The sequence below is a fragment of the Amia ocellicauda genome, chromosome 15 (genome assembly GCF_036373705.1).
Source record: "Amia ocellicauda isolate fAmiCal2 chromosome 15, fAmiCal2.hap1, whole genome shotgun sequence".
Classification (NCBI taxonomy): Eukaryota; Metazoa; Chordata; class Actinopteri; order Amiiformes; family Amiidae; genus Amia; species Amia ocellicauda.
Genome location: NC_089864.1, coordinates 18189058 through 18207499, shown reverse-complemented (window position 1 = coordinate 18207499; position 18442 = coordinate 18189058). Strand labels below are relative to the sequence as shown.

At 37.4% G+C, this 18442-nt stretch overlaps 1 protein-coding gene across 1 annotated transcript in view; it reads right to left on the bottom strand.

Annotated features, from left to right (window-relative positions):
• Positions 1 to 18231, bottom strand: part of tmtc2a (transmembrane O-mannosyltransferase targeting cadherins 2a) — a 116998-nt gene extending 98767 nt beyond the window's left edge. Inside the window, exon 1 of the mRNA XM_066723639.1 lies at positions 17779 to 18231. Within this exon, the coding sequence (XP_066579736.1) occupies positions 17779 to 17861 (83 nt within the window). The 5' untranslated portion in view covers positions 17862 to 18231. The remainder of the gene's footprint in view (positions 1 to 17778) is intronic.
• Positions 18232 to 18442: the final 211 nt, after the last annotated feature.

Here is an 18442-nt window from a genome sequence, read left to right as displayed (position 1 = left end):
GACTAAATCCAATCCAAGATAAAAGTGACAGAAAAAGGCAAGCACTCTGTAAAGATGGGCTTTTTAAACCTCTGTGCATTCAAACAGAAAGAAAAAAACAACTCGGAGATCTCTAGTGAACTGCAACAAAAATGGTCCTGTCAGATACAACAATTAGAAAAAGATTAGGATGTGAGATGTAACATGAGAAAAACACCCATATTGTCTTGAAACGAATCACTGAGGTTTGTAAAAGACCAACAGAAGAGGAATAATGGCGTGCTAATCAATTGGATTTTTTGGCTGAGAAATGAAAATTGCTTACTCATCAATCCTAGCTTTTCAATTAACTTTTATACATCTTCTGGAGGGGTCTTTATAAGGATGGATCGGCTGAAACCTGGTTTCTGATTGCTTTGCCCCAAATGTCAATTCTAGCCGTGGGCTGGGGGTGTATGTAATCAGCAGGGGGTTAGCAACCTGCTTTAATATAAGGGTCACCTACGCCTACACACACACACGTTGGACAAAGACTGGAAGCCCCCCATTGACAAATTGCTCCCTAATACCATGCCATTGTCTAATCCAACAACATAATGTCCTCTTTAATGCATTACAAATTAGCCGAGGATTGTCTGCAAGAAAAGGGTTTACCCTTATTAATTGGTCACCAAAGTCTCTCAATTAAGGTCCAGATTAAAATAAAGCTTCAACCCACTGAGCTATTGCATATAATCTGTGCTTGGGGGCATTCTGTCAGAAATGAGAGAAAATGATAAGCCTTACTTCTGAGAGATAAACATACAAAGGAAGATGAAAAACTGTTATATAAGTTAAGTAACTATTGGAATGACGTCAATTTAAAAACTGTGCTTTTAATCCTTGAATTCCTAATAAAATAAACCCTGCTGGATTTGTGAAGAACTGTGGAGTGGCCTGGAATGGAGAACACCTTACTGTTATTAAATGTAGATCCAGAATTAAAAATAACTTGGCAAAATTAACAAATTGTAATTCCAGGAACAGAAAGGATACATTTCCCACCCAAAGTGGGAACTGCTGCAATATATATATATATATATATATATATATATATAGTGCAAGCTGAAATGCTGTCATTAGACATGTCTCTAACGCATAAGGAGTACAGAAGTAGAAGTCATTACCACTCAATTAGTGGCTAATCCTGACCACCATTGATTATTCAGACGGCCATGTTGTGTGTTGGATAAAATGTTGAACATTCATTGGGGAAAAATAGAAAGAAATAGCTCGCCCATTCCAGATGTCACCTATCTGTCCGATAAAATGTGGAGTTGAGTTGAATGGCAGTGTTGCTTAGAAACACAATAGAGATCTTTGTCTGCCAGACAGCGCATGTTTATGCACAAATTAATTTGGTCACTAATAAGGAAGGACAGTGGTGGCCAAAGCCCCTGGGATTTCACATTGTAAATGAGATCTCCAAAGCATGTTCACAGAGAGGTTTCCTTGCAGAGAACACAAATGGCGACAACTAACCGTCTCAGACAGAAACCAAAATGAATGGTCCCTATGCACTGATATATATTAGATAAATGGAATGCAGTTTTTCAGAGAAAGTAGGCATGTCATACTGCAGTAGTTAGTACACCACTGGCTGTTCAGCACTGCCTCACAATAGCCCAGTCACAATTAAATAAAGACCATTATGCTGATTTTAACACCACTACATTTGTATTCCTGGATTTTGCTCAATTCCAGGGAGCAGAGGTAAAATACATAAAGGGTGTCTACAAAAGGTCCTCGAGGACTAGCTTTTAGTGTGCCCTTTAAAGCATTAACTGCAAAAGACCATGGGAAGATGTTAATCTGGACCAATTACTCAAGTCATTAAAGAATTTAAGAACTCAAGTGGTTGAAAAGAATAGAAAAAACCCACTTGTGGATTGCAAAAGTAATAATGACATTTTCAACACGTTTTTCTTTAGTCTTTGTTTTTATTATACACCTTTGGTTAGGATAAGTATACTATGGATGTCTACATGCCGATAAGGACATTTCTTTTCATTAAACACAATTCACTTTGGCCTCCTTATAAGGCAGGCTGTTCACAGAAGGATTTTTCTGGAATACTTAAAGCCATCAATCAAAGAGAGTGACAACCATTTCTCATTAGCGACCCAGGAATCTACAGTTAATTACGGCTCGATGTAAAAGGGAATGAGGTTCTTGAAGTATAAAGGCAGTTTGTTGGTGGAAATTGTGAACGAATGAAATCTGTTAACATTTGAACAGAGATGCTTAGCCTTCAGAGATCAAAAACGTTAGTGGTGGTTCAATTATAGTGATGTTATCAGTTTTTTATGGACAGATAACACTACATGTGGGATGCATGTGACTTTGCAATAGCCGTCTACCCCAGGACCACCACAAATAACTTAAGGGGTGTCCTGGAAGCCTTTGTTTTAAATTAAGATGTTCTTTAAAAAAACATGCTTCTAAAAATGTAGGTACATCCTTTAGCTGGTGTCTAGGTGTCAGCAGAAAATGTGTCCATCTGTTTTTTTACACAGAGGTACAGTACCATGATAAATTGCATACTTTTCATGAAGAAGAACCAAAAAAAAAAGAAAAACACATGGGGAACATGGGTCCATCACATTGAAGTATAACATTTCTTGACAGCAGAAATGGGAATCAGCCCAACACCCCATCATGTACATATCCACGGTACTGCATAACTCCATTCAAAGGCATTACTTTAGCGCAGGATGTTTATAAATAATGTAACAATGTGGCACAAATGTTCAGATTTGGCACGTCTCCTGAATGCTAGTTTGCAAGCACAGCCCACCTGTCATGAATGAAACATCACTTTATGGGACGAGAGGCAGTTTCATCATCTTCAGGAGGTGCACGTCTGGTTCACCACACCATATAAGACTCATTCTATTCTACCCCTTTTCACATAATCATACCTTAACCCACCATTTGAATTGATACTGCGAACAGACATGTAATATTCTTAAAATTACAGCAGCTAGGAATCTTTACCTATCCTACATGGTACCTAGAGATTTCTATAAAGCCAATGTATGATTTATTAAATCTTCAAATTACGGTTGTGGGTAGACACACTTTTCCATAAAAACTGATTAAATTACATCTCGATTTAAAAATGGCAAATGTGTTGTAACTTCAGACACAAGTGTGCAAGTCTGACACAGTTGATGCCAGGTAGGAACCAAATGCCTTGAGTTTTTAGTGTAGATCAAATTTCATGAAGAAAAAAAAATGCTTTTGTGCCAGTAATAATAATTTATATGAACTGTATTTGAATTGATACAATCTTATTTCCATTCTGTTCAAACACGATAGAGGTAATTATTGTAATGATAAATATGTTATTCCACTTTAATCATATTTTAACGATAAATATGTTGTTCCACTTTAATCATGTATTGCATGATATTAATTCCATTTGCATCCGCACATCATACCACAGATCATACCACTTAACAGCTGTGCAAAATGACTTAACTACAAGGTTATGAGTATGTTCTAGCTTAAACATCATCGATCTCACCATTCAATGTTTTTCCTTTTGAGACATTTTCTAAATAAATAAATAAATGAATAAATAAATCTCATGTAGGCCTAAGTGTAAGTTTTTTACTACAGAGTCTACTGAGTTTAAGTGTAAGTGGCTGAAGAGTCAATTATACGGTGTGCTTGTCAGGTACCTGGGAAGTAAGATATTTTAATCTCAAGTGCTACGAATATCTATTATTTTTCTCACTATGTACACCCCATGTCCATCATCTAAATAGCCTGCAGCCTACCTAGTTCAACCACTTAAGGAGAATCATAAGAAAATGGCATGTATAAAAAGTGCACATTATTTAACTGAAATCGCATGAACGAACTGGAACAGTGAGCAAGACACTTTACCACAGTTATGGATAATCCCCAAAGCACATTTGTGTACTCTGCAAACAGCTGACTACTACAACAACACAAAGAGACAAAACAGTCTTTTTTTTATCTCAGTCATGAATTGCAGGAGGATACTTATCAGAAACGGACATGCTGCCCCCAGGTGCATTCTTATATGTGTTTCGTCAGCTGGGAACGTAAGAGCAGTTAACATCATTCAAACTTTTTGGAAGGAAGACCGGATGCTCAAAACAAATATTACGCCTGATACAAAGCAGGCCTACTTATTTCACACTAGGTGCACCTAAGCAATGTCAAAATGTGTGCCAAAATCTGAGAAAGTCTCTTATCTGAGAAGAAAAGTAGACAAAAGACGATAAATAACGACTTCTGAACATGATTTTAAATTCAATGCTTATTCCTGCTGTTTAGCACTTACAGGATTTTACCTTTCTTGTAAAATGTCTGGCAGGATTCCAAATGGATAACAAAATAAATACAGTAATGTAAAATCCACTATGCTGGGAAAACACACCAAAAAACCAAACTAAGTATTCAGTACAATAAAACCTTGAAAAAGACTGAGCTGGCTGATATCATACAGTTGCAGAAAGCCAATCCCACTTTAAGCCAAATCGCTCAGTTGAAAAAGTCAGTTTCAAGTTCCCTTAGGGCCATAAACCTAGAATAGAGACAAGATGTATGACACAGCTTATTTATTTATTATTTATTAATGTTCAATTTACCACCAAAGCTGCGCCAAACATTATTTGTGTTGCCAAGAAGACTTCGACATTCGAAAGAAAACAGAAAAGTCCTAATCGCTCACTAAGTTCAACTCAACTGGACCTCTTGAAGACCTTCTTTAGGAACCCGAAGCTGCCAGGAAAAGACCATGTAACTCAGTCCAGTAGAAATCAGTTAAAAACACCTCTGGCATCATCCATTTAATCCCGATAGAGCCTCATGCTGCATATCTCCAGAAAATAAACATGACTGCTGTGAACTGTATATTTAGCGCTTGCACTTTTAACCTAGTAATTTGATGTAAGGCTCTGGCTCAAATTACATGCATTTGGTATTCAGTTTTCAATTTAAAATACAAGAGTATTCATGATAGTGCTCCCTTATCTAAATAAAATGGACTTTAATCTCCTACCAACAGTGCCATAACTTTATTCCAAAACGATCTACGAGTTCAAAGAAGCAGTACCTGCTTTTTATTCTTCTTTTATAAGCGAAAGTAGGAACTAATAAAAATGTGTTTTGAATTTCAATAACTCATGAAAAAAATCATAAATGGACTGAAAGACAATGAAGGAACACATGCTTCTAATTCACCAACTTCCAAATAGACAATTATATTAATATTATTGTACATGCATGGAAGGAAATGCGATTCTTGGCATAGCAGGCTAACCTTGCAAATAGAGTATAGGGTAAGTTTGGAGGTGCAGTAATGTGCTACTGTTGGCAGAGCAGCTGTGTGAACAGAAACAAATTATGTAGCTAAATTCAAAAACCACAGCCCCCATTATTATATTACAAGTTGAGTCAAAATCTCTGTAGGCCAAGATGATTACTGTATTTGTTTAGAAAACTGACCTCAACACCAAAAATAAGACCCACCTGATCTATTGTATTACTACTGTAAATGCCATCACCTATAAAAATAGTATTTACAGATGAAGATTCAATATTCTTTCCATCCAAAGCTACCTGCCATTGAGGAGAAAAACTGTTTGAGAAATACCTTGCTGAGTAGCAACTGGTTACAATTAACAATCAACATTTTTTTAAGGCAAACACTTAATTAATCCATTCACTTGCAATTTTCTTCAATTTTTTCTTGATTTGACAGGTGTGTTTCCAGACAAAAAAGTGTCATTGTAATTTATTTTAAAAGGAGAGGATTGGTTAGTAAATACATCTTGAAAACAAGGCAAGAACAAAAGCAATCATAATGAAAGTGTAGCTAGAAACATTTGCGCTCATTTTGCCATAATCAGAGAACGATTTAATTATTGAAGTGGATGTAACAATGTCATTGGATTAAAGTCTTAAAAGCAGATACAGATGATGGAAATAAACAACAAAATGTGGCAGCCCTGAGAAAAGAAAAGTCAAAAACTGATATACTGGGGAGAAGAACGCTTTAAGGTGAAGATAACTACATCCAGCACACAGAGTTTGGACATTACATCAACAGCAAAACATGTTATGCTATACCAACGGTCAAAATCACGAGAGAGAGTAAAGTAAATCGTTGGAATGATGCAAGTGAAATCTGATGCCCGTAAGCAAATGTGGTCAGACAGAATTTACATTATAAGCAAATTTCTTGATGGTGGCAGCAATCCACGTTTATGCAGACGTCTTTGAAACAGCTAGGGAGAACAAATACATTAATTTTGGTTTCATAAGCATCACAATGGATAAGGTGTTATATAATTCACAACAATGTGACTTCAACCTTGTCCTGTTGTTTGGTCTAATGTATATCCACTTTATTTCTGAAGTTCAAAGCACTGAAATTGACTATAAAAAATTAATTGGGAGTACTATTTCAATGCCATTTTAAGTTGACCTCTGTTTACCCATCCATCCATCCATCCATCTATCTATTCATCCATTGGCACATGGGAAATCAGATGACATGACCTTCATAGCAAAAGAAGACAACACTGTAGTCTTCTGTGCTGATGTGAATGCTCATGTATCACTTCTTGTTAATTCAAGCACATAAGGTCACAAAGAAGTGATTAGATGGGTTTTGACAACTTGGTACAAGAGCGCCGGATCTTTCCAACCGAACACTGGAGCCCCTATTACTTTTCAAATCCGCTGGTCTTCACAACCATTGGCCACTGTGACTTATTTCCCCAGCAACAATAAATAAGGGCTTTCATGGACTTGGAAAATATGATCAGACCACACAGCCCCTCACAATGGACAAAGACAGGCTGTGGTCAGAGAATGTCATTATTCTATCAAACGCTCTACAACTTTGTGCCAAACGATCAAGAGAACGGCAAATAAGGGTCGTTTTCTCCTGCCAGACCATGGCATCCTTGTTCAGCATTTGTTACAAGGGAGGTTTTGTTTCTAACAGACCGGTCTCTGCTTACACTAGTTTGCTCATGCATACCACTGCTAATCCCATTAATATCAAGAGAACTTGGAGCATGGACTGGACACAGGATTAAATCCATCAGAAAAAATATCCATCTGAATTAGTCCTCTTGTCTAGACCTATTAGAGTATTACTGTACTTTATAAAACTGAAAACTAGATATTGTTGTACTAATTTCTAATTTTGAATTGGAATCTTACTGACATATTCTTTTCCTTCGGGACCAAAAAATTGCTATAAATTCACTTGGTCAATATAGTACTGTACAATTTCATGATACTTTGTTTATTATTCATCTATTTATGCATTTTATTGTGGTCAAAATATTATTTACATGACGCACTGAACAGAAGTATGCAGTTTGTGATAAAATGTTTGTGAAAGAGGGCAAACACACTAGAAAGCAGATCTGTGATTATTTAAACAAACAAAGATAAATCTAAAAAAATACAGACTGCCACCACCCCTTTTCCTAACCACGTTAATCTCCAATGGTTTCTACTGAAGCCAAGATGACCGACATCTCGGCTACATATGGCCCATTTCTGATCTCTTTAACTCCGATCTGAACGATTAGAGTGTTTTTTCTTTTCAGCCCGCTTAATTTGCCCGGGCTGCAGGACTGTCTGCTGCACACAACAACCCTTTTCATGAAATGGTGGGTAACCGATCATCACCGCCACCGCAAGTCTCTAACCCTATTCCCACAACGCATCAGAAATGACATTCATCTAGCAGGCAATCAAAGAAGCACAGAATGCATAGCCAATGCGTACATGCATAGACTGAGCCCAGGCCTCTCCAATTTCCTACCTCTGATACCAGCAGCCTCAACTAATCAAAGTCTTCAAAAGTCAGAACCACCAACCTCTCAACCTAGACCCACATAGGGGACTTCCTGAGGCAATACAAACCCCCTTCAAGGCCACAGACAGAAAGCATAAAAACTTTATGTATTTCCCCATCTTAAGACTGTTGTCTAGACACCATCTGGGCTATGGCTGGTATTGGCTAACTAGTGGCATCCATTAAGATTTTATTCAATTTTTTCATGCCCATGATGCGGAACATCTTAAACAGTCAACTTTTCCTATGTTTGTGCCATACAGCTTGGTTGTTAAGATTTTTATACTAACCATTTTCTGTTTGTTAGGTTTATGTTTTGGAGCGCAACAAAAACATTAGAGTCAACAAAACACTGCTCTTCAATCCAATCCAACATCACCTCAAATAAATCAATGTTTCTCCTTTCTTGTGTTGTTATTAGTAAAAGATTTAGCAAGTGTCTGACTGATAGGCTTAGTTCAAAACCTGAAATGATCTGCATGTGTAGAAAGTTGACCTTAAAAGTCCTCAGCAAGAGTCCTCCACAGTTAGGTTAAACAGTAGGAGCTGCCAGCGTCCAGCTCGGTGATGTGAGCCAAGGGCAGTCGACACACTAAGCTGACAAGTTGACAATCATTAAAAATGTCAGTGACCCTGAAGATTTGCTTAAAAATAATAATAATCCGGAAGTATTAATATCAGCACTACCTCCTGCTGCAAAAAGACCTTTAAAATACACCGACACAGTATATTGACCTGTTGCGCCACTATATGGTACCAAATTATTAAAATTATTATTAAAGAACCTACAATTCTTTCATATCAATTTCCCTTGAGATTGAGATTGCAAAGTACTTCAGCACATACAAATAAAATGCTTTAGTTTATAAAAGACTAGTCCTGTTTTCACTCAGAGAGGCAAGGCTTCAGATTAGCAAAGTTGACATGACAGGAAGTGGAATTAGTGTAATGAACACATAAGAAATGCAGTCCCTTCTGTACCTAAATTACTGCACAGGTTTCTTTGATATTTATTAATTTATTTAAATTAGAACATCAAGCCTGAACCCTCAATAAACCATAAAATATCAAACATTATGGCAATCGGGTCAAATCTGCCTTAACTGTAATTCTGCAAATTGGCTACCACTAAGCAATGTAATCATGAATGAAAATACATTTTTATTTTACCATAAGAAGGTCACTGATTCAAGTGAGCCACATCTGCACTGACTGCCTCTACTTAAAAGTCTGAATTTTGTAGGCAATGAAAAGAACAATCTGTAAATTTTGAACCTCTTGTTAACAAAAGGATCTGAACAATATTACTGATTTTACAACATGAAGTAGGGCAGCGTGCTTTTCCTTTGGTCTCCACTGAGCGTTTAGTTCTCCTTTCGGTTAGTAATGTTTCTCCGAATGTCAAAATGAATATTTTAGTGTATTGTAAACATTTTGTAACATGGAAGTCTACCTGAATCCTTATGCAGCTCCAACATCACTAAGCACATTTAACATGTACAGTAACTGTTGTCCCAATGGACGTTATATTTCCTAGCCTCAAACATTTAGTGTAGACTAATGTATTTTTTCAGATGGAACCAAAAACAAACATCTGTCCGTCATCAGCTGAAATGCTCCACAAATATTTCTTGATATTGAAGGTATATTAATTTCACATGGCCAATGTTAATAATGATTTACTGTGCTTCCCTGTAAAATGTATGTCCCTGTAAAAAAACGTGGCCTGCAAAAACGCTTTACTGCGTGAAGTGGCTTCAGAGTACCAAGCTATTGAGTTTCATGCTATCTTTAAATTTGTTAATGTAGTTACAGGGCTCTGTGGTCAAAACCATGGAGGTATTTCCAAAGTTGCTTGTACAAAACAGATCCATCTGCACATATAACCTAATATCTGGGCAGGTGTTGGATAGTAATTGTGCCATTTTATAGCAAATCTGAAAGCAAAGCTGTGCTTGACACAGAACAGAAGACACTCTTATGTTTTTCAATCTTGAGAATAAAACACAACATGATTTGCTCAGCCTAGTTCTATCTGAGCACCAGTGTATGTTTTGAGCAAAGGGAGTCAACTGAAACATTTTACCAAATGATATAAACACTGTATCCAGAAGTTTGGCACACAGCCCTGTATTAATCATTTAAAAATGTAAAAGAAACTCCCATATAAATACAGGAATCCCATCAGAATACTTCCTTTCTCACATAAAACAATCAAAATAACAGGAGATCCTCACTTGATAGCAAGTGTCAAGAGTGGTTTGAATCATCAGGCACAAGATTAAAGACAAACCCAGGCAGTGGCTTTTTTTAGGTCTGCAATCACTCATTCTGGGACATCAGCACAGGGTGCACAGAAACTGGGTTACTTACTCTGAACAGACCACATACCCACAACGATGCCATCTTCAGTGGGTGAACATTATTAAATTGGCAGAGACCAAGGTGACCAAACCAGTCAAAATCACCAAAATGAAAAACTAACTTTATCTATTTAAAGCTCAGATACGCAAATGTACATCTTAGACCCATTAGGCGCTAATTACAGTGTATGAAAAACAAGTTGCACACAATGAAACAATTAAGGGCTATTTCTGCAACCCAGAACCATGTATTTCTCTGAAGTATAGGGATGTTATTGCCATAAAGTGTTCATACTATCATTGCCAAACTGAAGGTCAAAATGCATTACAATAGAAGCAATGGCCTAAACCAGATTAAATGTCAAAATCAAGTGATGTATGGCAGTCTGATTTGTAATTTAGCCAATCTAAAATGAGATACGGTAGAACATACATCATGTCAACTGTAAATACGGTTTATTCACAAGCAGAAAGAAGGGTGTCAAGTGGGAATTGGCTGTATGGTGATTTTAATGTTGCATGCATATAGAGAAGGGAAACTTACTGTATGAACAATTGAACAAAAAACAAAAAACAGCTCTGGGCTTTAAAATTTGCTTACCTCCCTTAATAAAATAAGGGATTTAAACCTATTGACTCTTCAGATCAGTTTTGGGAGATATAGTAACTACACACTCAGCAAAGAGTAACTGGCTTCTCACATCAAATGAAGATCTTTTAAGTGTAATGTAAACCTATCAAACTCACCATTATTAAAACATATTCCTTTAATCCAAATCAGGACATTCTTCACTGAAGTGTAAACATGAAATGCTCAAAATGCATTACAGTGGATATCGCAGAGATCATCTCTCTCCGCACTATGTCTAGAAAAGATGGATTGTGTCTTTTTCTCCTGAAAGCGTATCTTATATTACTCATAGTCCAACATTAATCTTAAAGAATGATTAAATAAAATTGTTTCTTTATCAGTCAAGACCAATTTGTGAAACAAGTTACTGCATTATAATAATTCTTAATAAATAACCATTATGTGCAGTCCTGTGTACACATATCATTGCAAATAGCTTCTGAAACACCACTGCTTTGTGCCATTTAACTTCTTGAGTGCATAAGTAGAGACTAATTGATGCAATTGGACAGCATACATTTGAAACTACTCCTAACAAGAGAATAAACCCCCTTTTTTAAATAAATATATTCTTGTTATACAGTATGACCCCATATTATCCTCTTAAACTGCATTCATTGTAAAAGACAGAAAAAATTAAGTACATACTCTGCAGCAAAACACTGAACTCAGTAATAGGGTCTGTTATTTTATTTTACACAGAGAAGTAAACCTTAATAATATGAATCATCTCACGATTGCTTAATTGCATTTCAAGGTGCTTTCATTTTATAATACAGAACTACCCATGATAACATTAAACTAAAAGTCTTCTGTTGATCTCGGCACACCAGGTCAATTCTATCATATGCTGATTATAATAAGTACTGAGGTTATTCAACAAGGCGGTTTAATGTCTTCAGTGTTTATCAAATAAAACTCCCATTCGACTAGCAGTGACTATTTAGAGACATTTGACCCATATTGGCCCATGCACATGTTGAATTTACCATACGTTTTTAAAAGATGAAACACAAATACTATACAAAATGTAAAAGACAGGCATTTAATTATGTTTTGTTTATTTAAATTATCCTTTGGACAATTTCTATGGGAGACGTCCCCACTTCTTTAGTTTTTTCCCCATTGGAAGCTTGTCAGTACTGAACCCTGCGTATATTCAGAATTGTTAAACATAACATGATAATTTACTGTTCAGAAGCCAACAACAACAGTGCGTCAAACTGAAGAGCCACTTCAACTTATATGAATTAAAGATGAAAAAGGAGTCAAAGGGTAATTCAAAATATGTGCCAAAGGACTCCATCTGTAAAGTAGATAAACAGATATAAGGGACACATTGAGCCTTTTCTGTGTAAAACTGCTTGAGTGTATTTTAAGGCCTTAATCTGCCAGTGAGATTAAAGAGCTATAAACATAAAGGGATTCATCTCTTTCCAGAAAGACACTTGCAAATTAGAAAGAAAGAAAAAAAAAGGCTGGAAAAGTCCAAGTATATCACTTTTATTACATATTGGATTTTTACTCCCATGTCATGCAGAGTTGCATGGTTTCTTTCAAAGGAAATGAATTGGATTTAAAAGAAATCAATTTCATCATAATAAAGGATGCACCATATGTTTCAAGCCAGAAGCTTCTCTGTCTAAAAAACTCTAGACCAGTGGTTGGCGAACACCGGTCAGTAGCACATTTAGTGCACTAGCATATTTCCTCCTGCACTCAAACCCACATTCAAAATTAAATCAAAATATTTAGAAAATCATTAAAAATGCTTTATATATTCAGTATTGATACTGCATTTTTATTGGCAAATACATTTTTTGTAAGTGCATGCAATAAAATGTATATTGGCTGTATAGCATAGTTCATATTATGGTCATCTGCAATACTTTAGTACCACACATAGCTGTGAAAAGGTTTGGGAACAACTGTTCTAGACTACTGTGATCACAGAGCACATTTGCTCATGATCAGCTGAAGGGTGCAGGGTGTGTAATAAAACAATAGTCTGGCAATAATGCTATAAATTCTTACATATTGAAAATAATGGATTACCATATTGCCTCAATATAAAAATGCATTAGAACTCATGTTTGCTAATGTAGTTTATAATAAAATAATGAATTACAATTGTGCGATCTTCACAAAATCAGAACGAGCAAAGCGAAGAACAGAATAAAACCACACTCGCTGATCCCCAAAAGGCTGCAATGAATTAAGACTTCCATTTTCTCCGTTATATATTGTGGGTTCTGTAAAGCTACGGAAATCCCAGTATGGCATTTAGTTAAACAATTCAACGGCATACAATGACAGACTGTTCCATTTAAAATAAATCTAAAATGCTAGTGCTTTGTTTAATACCATTAAGAAAAAGGGGGAAAAGGGATTTTTGAAAAGTACATGGGAGAGATGATGACATAGACTGAAATGTAATAAAAAGATCAGGTTCTTGTCATTCTTAGGTTATAAACACTCCAGAATGCTGTGTTCCATTTCTAACACAGCAGAATCTTTGTGGCAAAATAACTCTGGATCATCTTAAAACCCTCCAGTGCGACTTTTGTTGGGTTGTTCACTGCTGTAGGTCATATTAACGCAACTGGATTTCAGGCTTTAATCATTGGCAAGATATACATGTATTTTCTTTGGCAGAGAACTAGACTAAAAGTTTCCTGAATAACACTTTAAATCAGTTCCTTATTAATTAATTATCAGAGCTTATGCTGTGAACACTAAAATTTTTGTTTTGTTAGGTTTTTCTATTTTTATATTGATATTTATTTTAATATAACACATAGATGTTGAAAACAAGTGTAGATTAACCTGCCTTTTGGAGTCCTTGATCGTAATACAGGTTTTTGATAAGTGTCGAATGTATTTTTGATTTATCTACTGTGACGGTTTAATTTTCGTCAATAAAAGTCTCTCCAGTCACGCGTTATGTGGTCTGTAAATTACATCGAGAGATAAGCTAATCACTGCACATTTCCAAGTGCATTTCCTAATAAGTAGATTTTGCTCCAACCAATTATTACACTTCAGATCTCCGGGAGAGGTTAAATGTTGCCGAAGGGGGTAACTTAGCACTTCACATGAGGGCAGCTGTCTGAGCTTGCATTTGGTCACCAGTGACGACCCAAGAATACACACATCTGTCAAAACAGGTGGACAGGGCCTTTTCAAACCAAACGGCTCTTCTCAAAAGTTTAATAAATAAAAAAATATGTTTGCTAAGGTCACAGATTACAACCTTGATTTTCCTTCCACACAAATGGGAAAATGTCTGATTTTCAGTCTTAACAGTACACACAAATATTTTAATTAATGTTAATTATGTCAAATTTCATTACAATGTATAATTTCCACAATCATAACCATATTGATTTACAGTAGTACTTGACCCAGTGTTTAAACCAGGCACATGACTACACTCAAGGGTAATCACAGGTCTTTTAAATAATGAAGTTTAAATATATTGGTTCCGTACTTCAAAGAATAAGGTGACTACACAGCAATTTGAATAATCCCAGCTTTTATTAAATGGCTCTCATTCCTTTTTAGAGAAACCAATAACGGTTACATGCTCATCAGAGATAAACTGTTTTCTTCACAAGATGCTGAATGGCTGAAATTGTCATTCAAGAAACATCTAACTGCATCATTAGAGGGGAAAAAAAAGGTTTATTGCATAATTCTGCACTATAAAGTGAGTGCTGGAACATATCACATTTAAAATAATTACAATCTAATACATCCAATACATGCATTTATGTCAAAGAGGAGTACGTAAGCAATATTTATTATTATTATTATTATTATTATTATTATTATTATTATGATTATGATTAATATTATTATTATCAAACAGCATAATTTAGGCTATATGAAATGCTGAGATGTGTTTATTGTTTAAATCGTATTGCATGAATTCACTCCAACGCTTTTAAAATCTGCATCTTTGCTCAGCAGGGGTTAGGTCAGGCTGCTCGGATACAGGGTATATTTAATCCTTTGTTCTTTATAAATTAAAATGAAAGTGTACGATGACTACATCAGCAGCAGTCGCAAGATAACAGGACGCTGATCACCCTGAAAATATTGCAAATGGGTCAAAATTACAAAACATAACTTAATACAAGTGCAAATTAGAATGGCATCTTCTTATTGCATGAAATCCCTGATTAAAAAGCTTACTAAAGCCTTGAAATAAAATCTTAATTACACTATATCTGTATAGTATGTAGCGTTTATAATATAACATTACCTTACATGACCCCAATGGGCAGCAATCTAATTTATTAGACAATTTAATAAACAGGAAGACCATGTAACAGTATCAGTAGCCTATATCAAATTACACATTTTATCTTTTTTGGATCTACCTAATGGACAGGGATGAAGTACCTTGTGCTTTGGGTAATTTAAATGTATATATTTTCAAATCATACCAAAATAAAATACCTGAAACTTAATAAAAACCTAAATGTTTGAACCATACATGCTCCCGGAAATATCAAAGAAAAACATCTTTACTTTTCTAAACTCCGTATCTACTTTATGAAGACTGAGCATTGTACGGTAATACAGACACTCCTGCAAGAACGTACAGAAAGCCATAAGATTGCTGGCTAATGGTAACAAAAAACTATTTCCTCAACTGTGATTTAGTACCAGAAGACTCTTCTATAAGCCAAAAATAGAATGAAAGTGAGAGTGATGTCTAAAATATATGTTTCATGTTTTAATTCCATATTTTATAGCAGATCTATGCATTGATTCTAATTAGTTGCTTAAAACCTTGCAAAGTATACCAGCTATCACAAGAAAGGAGAGATGTTTCTTCTCAGGCTGTTCTATAAGCCAGTCATGTCTGCTCAACCTAAACAAAAATAAAAACGTTCCCGATGGCAGAGCAGGCATCATTAAATGGTATATTTGTGTCAACATGCATTTCACATATATTATAATGCTTTTATCTCTAAAACAGAACACACACCCTTTACCAAATTGCATCTACAAACGAGTGACCAAAAGTCCCACGCCACCCTGAAACTTCCCTCAGTGCGGATGCCCCCTTTCAACTCCCTTATCTTAACACAAACACTTAATACCATTCCCTGAACATCAAAGCCACTATCACAGTTACAAAGTGTGCAATGTGCTCACTTACACACAGAGAGACTGACGTACACTGATGGAGCTTAAAGTCTTTAGGAGTGTGCAACCGACCAAAAATAGCAAACCAGATCCATACACTTACATATATATATATAGACTGTTATATATTACACCTATTTATAATAATGTTGTTTTAACTACTACTTAAGGATTTGAAGACAGCAATTATATATTTTGCAATGCATAAGAAATGACAGCACTATCATATAGGCTACAGATTTCAAATGTACAACTAGTCAACGCACACAAGTTTTAAGTTACTATTCAAGTTTCAGTGTAGTTCATAGAGATCACATGTTGAGTGAACTCTATATAGTAAAATTAGCAATAAAACTACAATTGCCTGAGTGCACAGCAGAGTATGAATTAGACACTCCAATTATGTGTATGTTTATGTGTAAACACAGAACAAACATCATCTCATTTTCCAGATTAAAAACAATAAGGGTTCATTTAACACTCGGTTGGGTTGTTAAACTCTGCAAATAATCATTATTGTAAAAAATGTAGTATTACAGATTCCATTTCCATTGCACTGTTTTAATCCAATCACATGATATATGCCTAATGAGAGAAATGAAGAGTTACAAGCATGCTTAGAAAGAGAAGCCGCCAAACTGAACACTTATGTTGATAACCCCTGTTAAACCAGTCCATGTCCAATTCACTGATCACCATTACCAGCATCAACGCAAGAACAAGAGAAGTGTGGGCCGGTGATCTGGAGAGCATGGCAGACCCTGTGCTGAGACTCTGCAGCTCTGGTGCACAGTGCTGGCCACAGAGTAACTCAAAACGCATGCATCCCCAAATATAAATGCAGCTTTAAAACCAAGGAGTTGTCCCACAAACAGAGCCGATACAGCACCGTGCATGTGGAGCCGACCCCCTCGGTGGAAAGCTGTCAAACTGAAAGCATCTTCACTTTTTATCAGGGGAGGACAGCTTCCTTCCACCGGGGCATGAAGACACCGCAGATCTGTGATCAAGTTGTGCCAGCCGTGCCCTGCTACACACATTTAATTTTCACCAAAACCGATTTGAGCCTAATTGTAATCGTAATCATTCCCCGGGAAAGGGCACCGCGCTGGGCCAGGGCAGGGCGTTTCATCTTCCGCGGACAATGGGGCGGCACAGCCCGCAGACGGGCACCAGTCCTGGCCGGGGCACTTCACAGGCATCGGTGCCAGTGTCTCGGACAACACGGGCAGCCTTTGTGTGGGTTCAAGCAGCAATCGCGACCCGTTTTGCTGTGGATCCCATTACTGACCTAACATACACGCTGCCCCCCAATATAAGCATGTGCGCCGATACAATGTAAACGCACTGTATCCGCGGCGCACTGGCATCGCAACAAAGTAGCCACTTCTTGTGTTTCCGACCTTGACATCATGACGTGCATTTAAAAACAAGAAACCTGCAAAACTTGCTCCGGCGGACGGGGATGGAAACAAAGCAAACTCGTTACTGTAGCCAAGTGACCCAAGCAGAGCATTGCCGAGTTGTGTGCTGTGTATCACATCTGCCACTCGCAGGACCGCCGTGCAATCCTCCCAATTACCCCCATTTACCCCCCAGTTCTCTCTCTCTCTCTCTCTCTCTCTCTCTCTCTCTCTCTCTCTCTCTCTCTCTCTCTCTCTCTCTCTCTCTCTCTCCATCTCTACCCCCCGGCACCTCTTTATCACCCGAGCAATAAGCGGACAGGTTGAATGAAGACGGCCATGTACCTGTCATCGTAGCAGAAATCAGCGCCCAGGGTGTTCAAATACAGGAGCACAGCCACGGCGCTGCACACCAACTCTGCAATCATCGCTCCCGCAAAAACACCACGAAAGAAAAGAAACCCCCCCCCCCAAAAAAAAAAAACCGAAGAAAGAAAAAGAAAAATCAATGCCCGTCTCTATTCTCTCCCCTCTTTGTCAATGTGCTTCAGCCCCATCCAGAGCGCACACATCCAACTCCCCCATCCTGGCAAAGTGGCGCAAGTGGATAATCCCGGGCATCTTCCCTCTAACCCATGCCGAGCAGCCGCAGGGGGGTCAGCGTGGATCGGACGCGGGACAGAGAGACGGGGGCTGTGTGCTCACGGCGCGGCGGGACGCATCTGAGAGCCTCCCCGGCTGGCTGGGGCTGGAGCTGGGGTTGGGGCTGGAGCTGGAGCCGCGGCGCCTGAAGCGGAGTGATTGAGCCGCATGTGGGCAAGCGGGCTCGGTGCGCCTGCGCGGATCCCCGCCTCCCTCCTGCGCCCTGTCTGTTATATTGTTAGGGAGGGGAGGGAGTAGAATGCAGTGGGAATAGGATCGTATCTATAGATGGATGTATTATAATGTGTATTAGTTGAAATACAACACGTTTACGGTTAAGTTACAGAAATGAGTTGCTTGCAAGCAA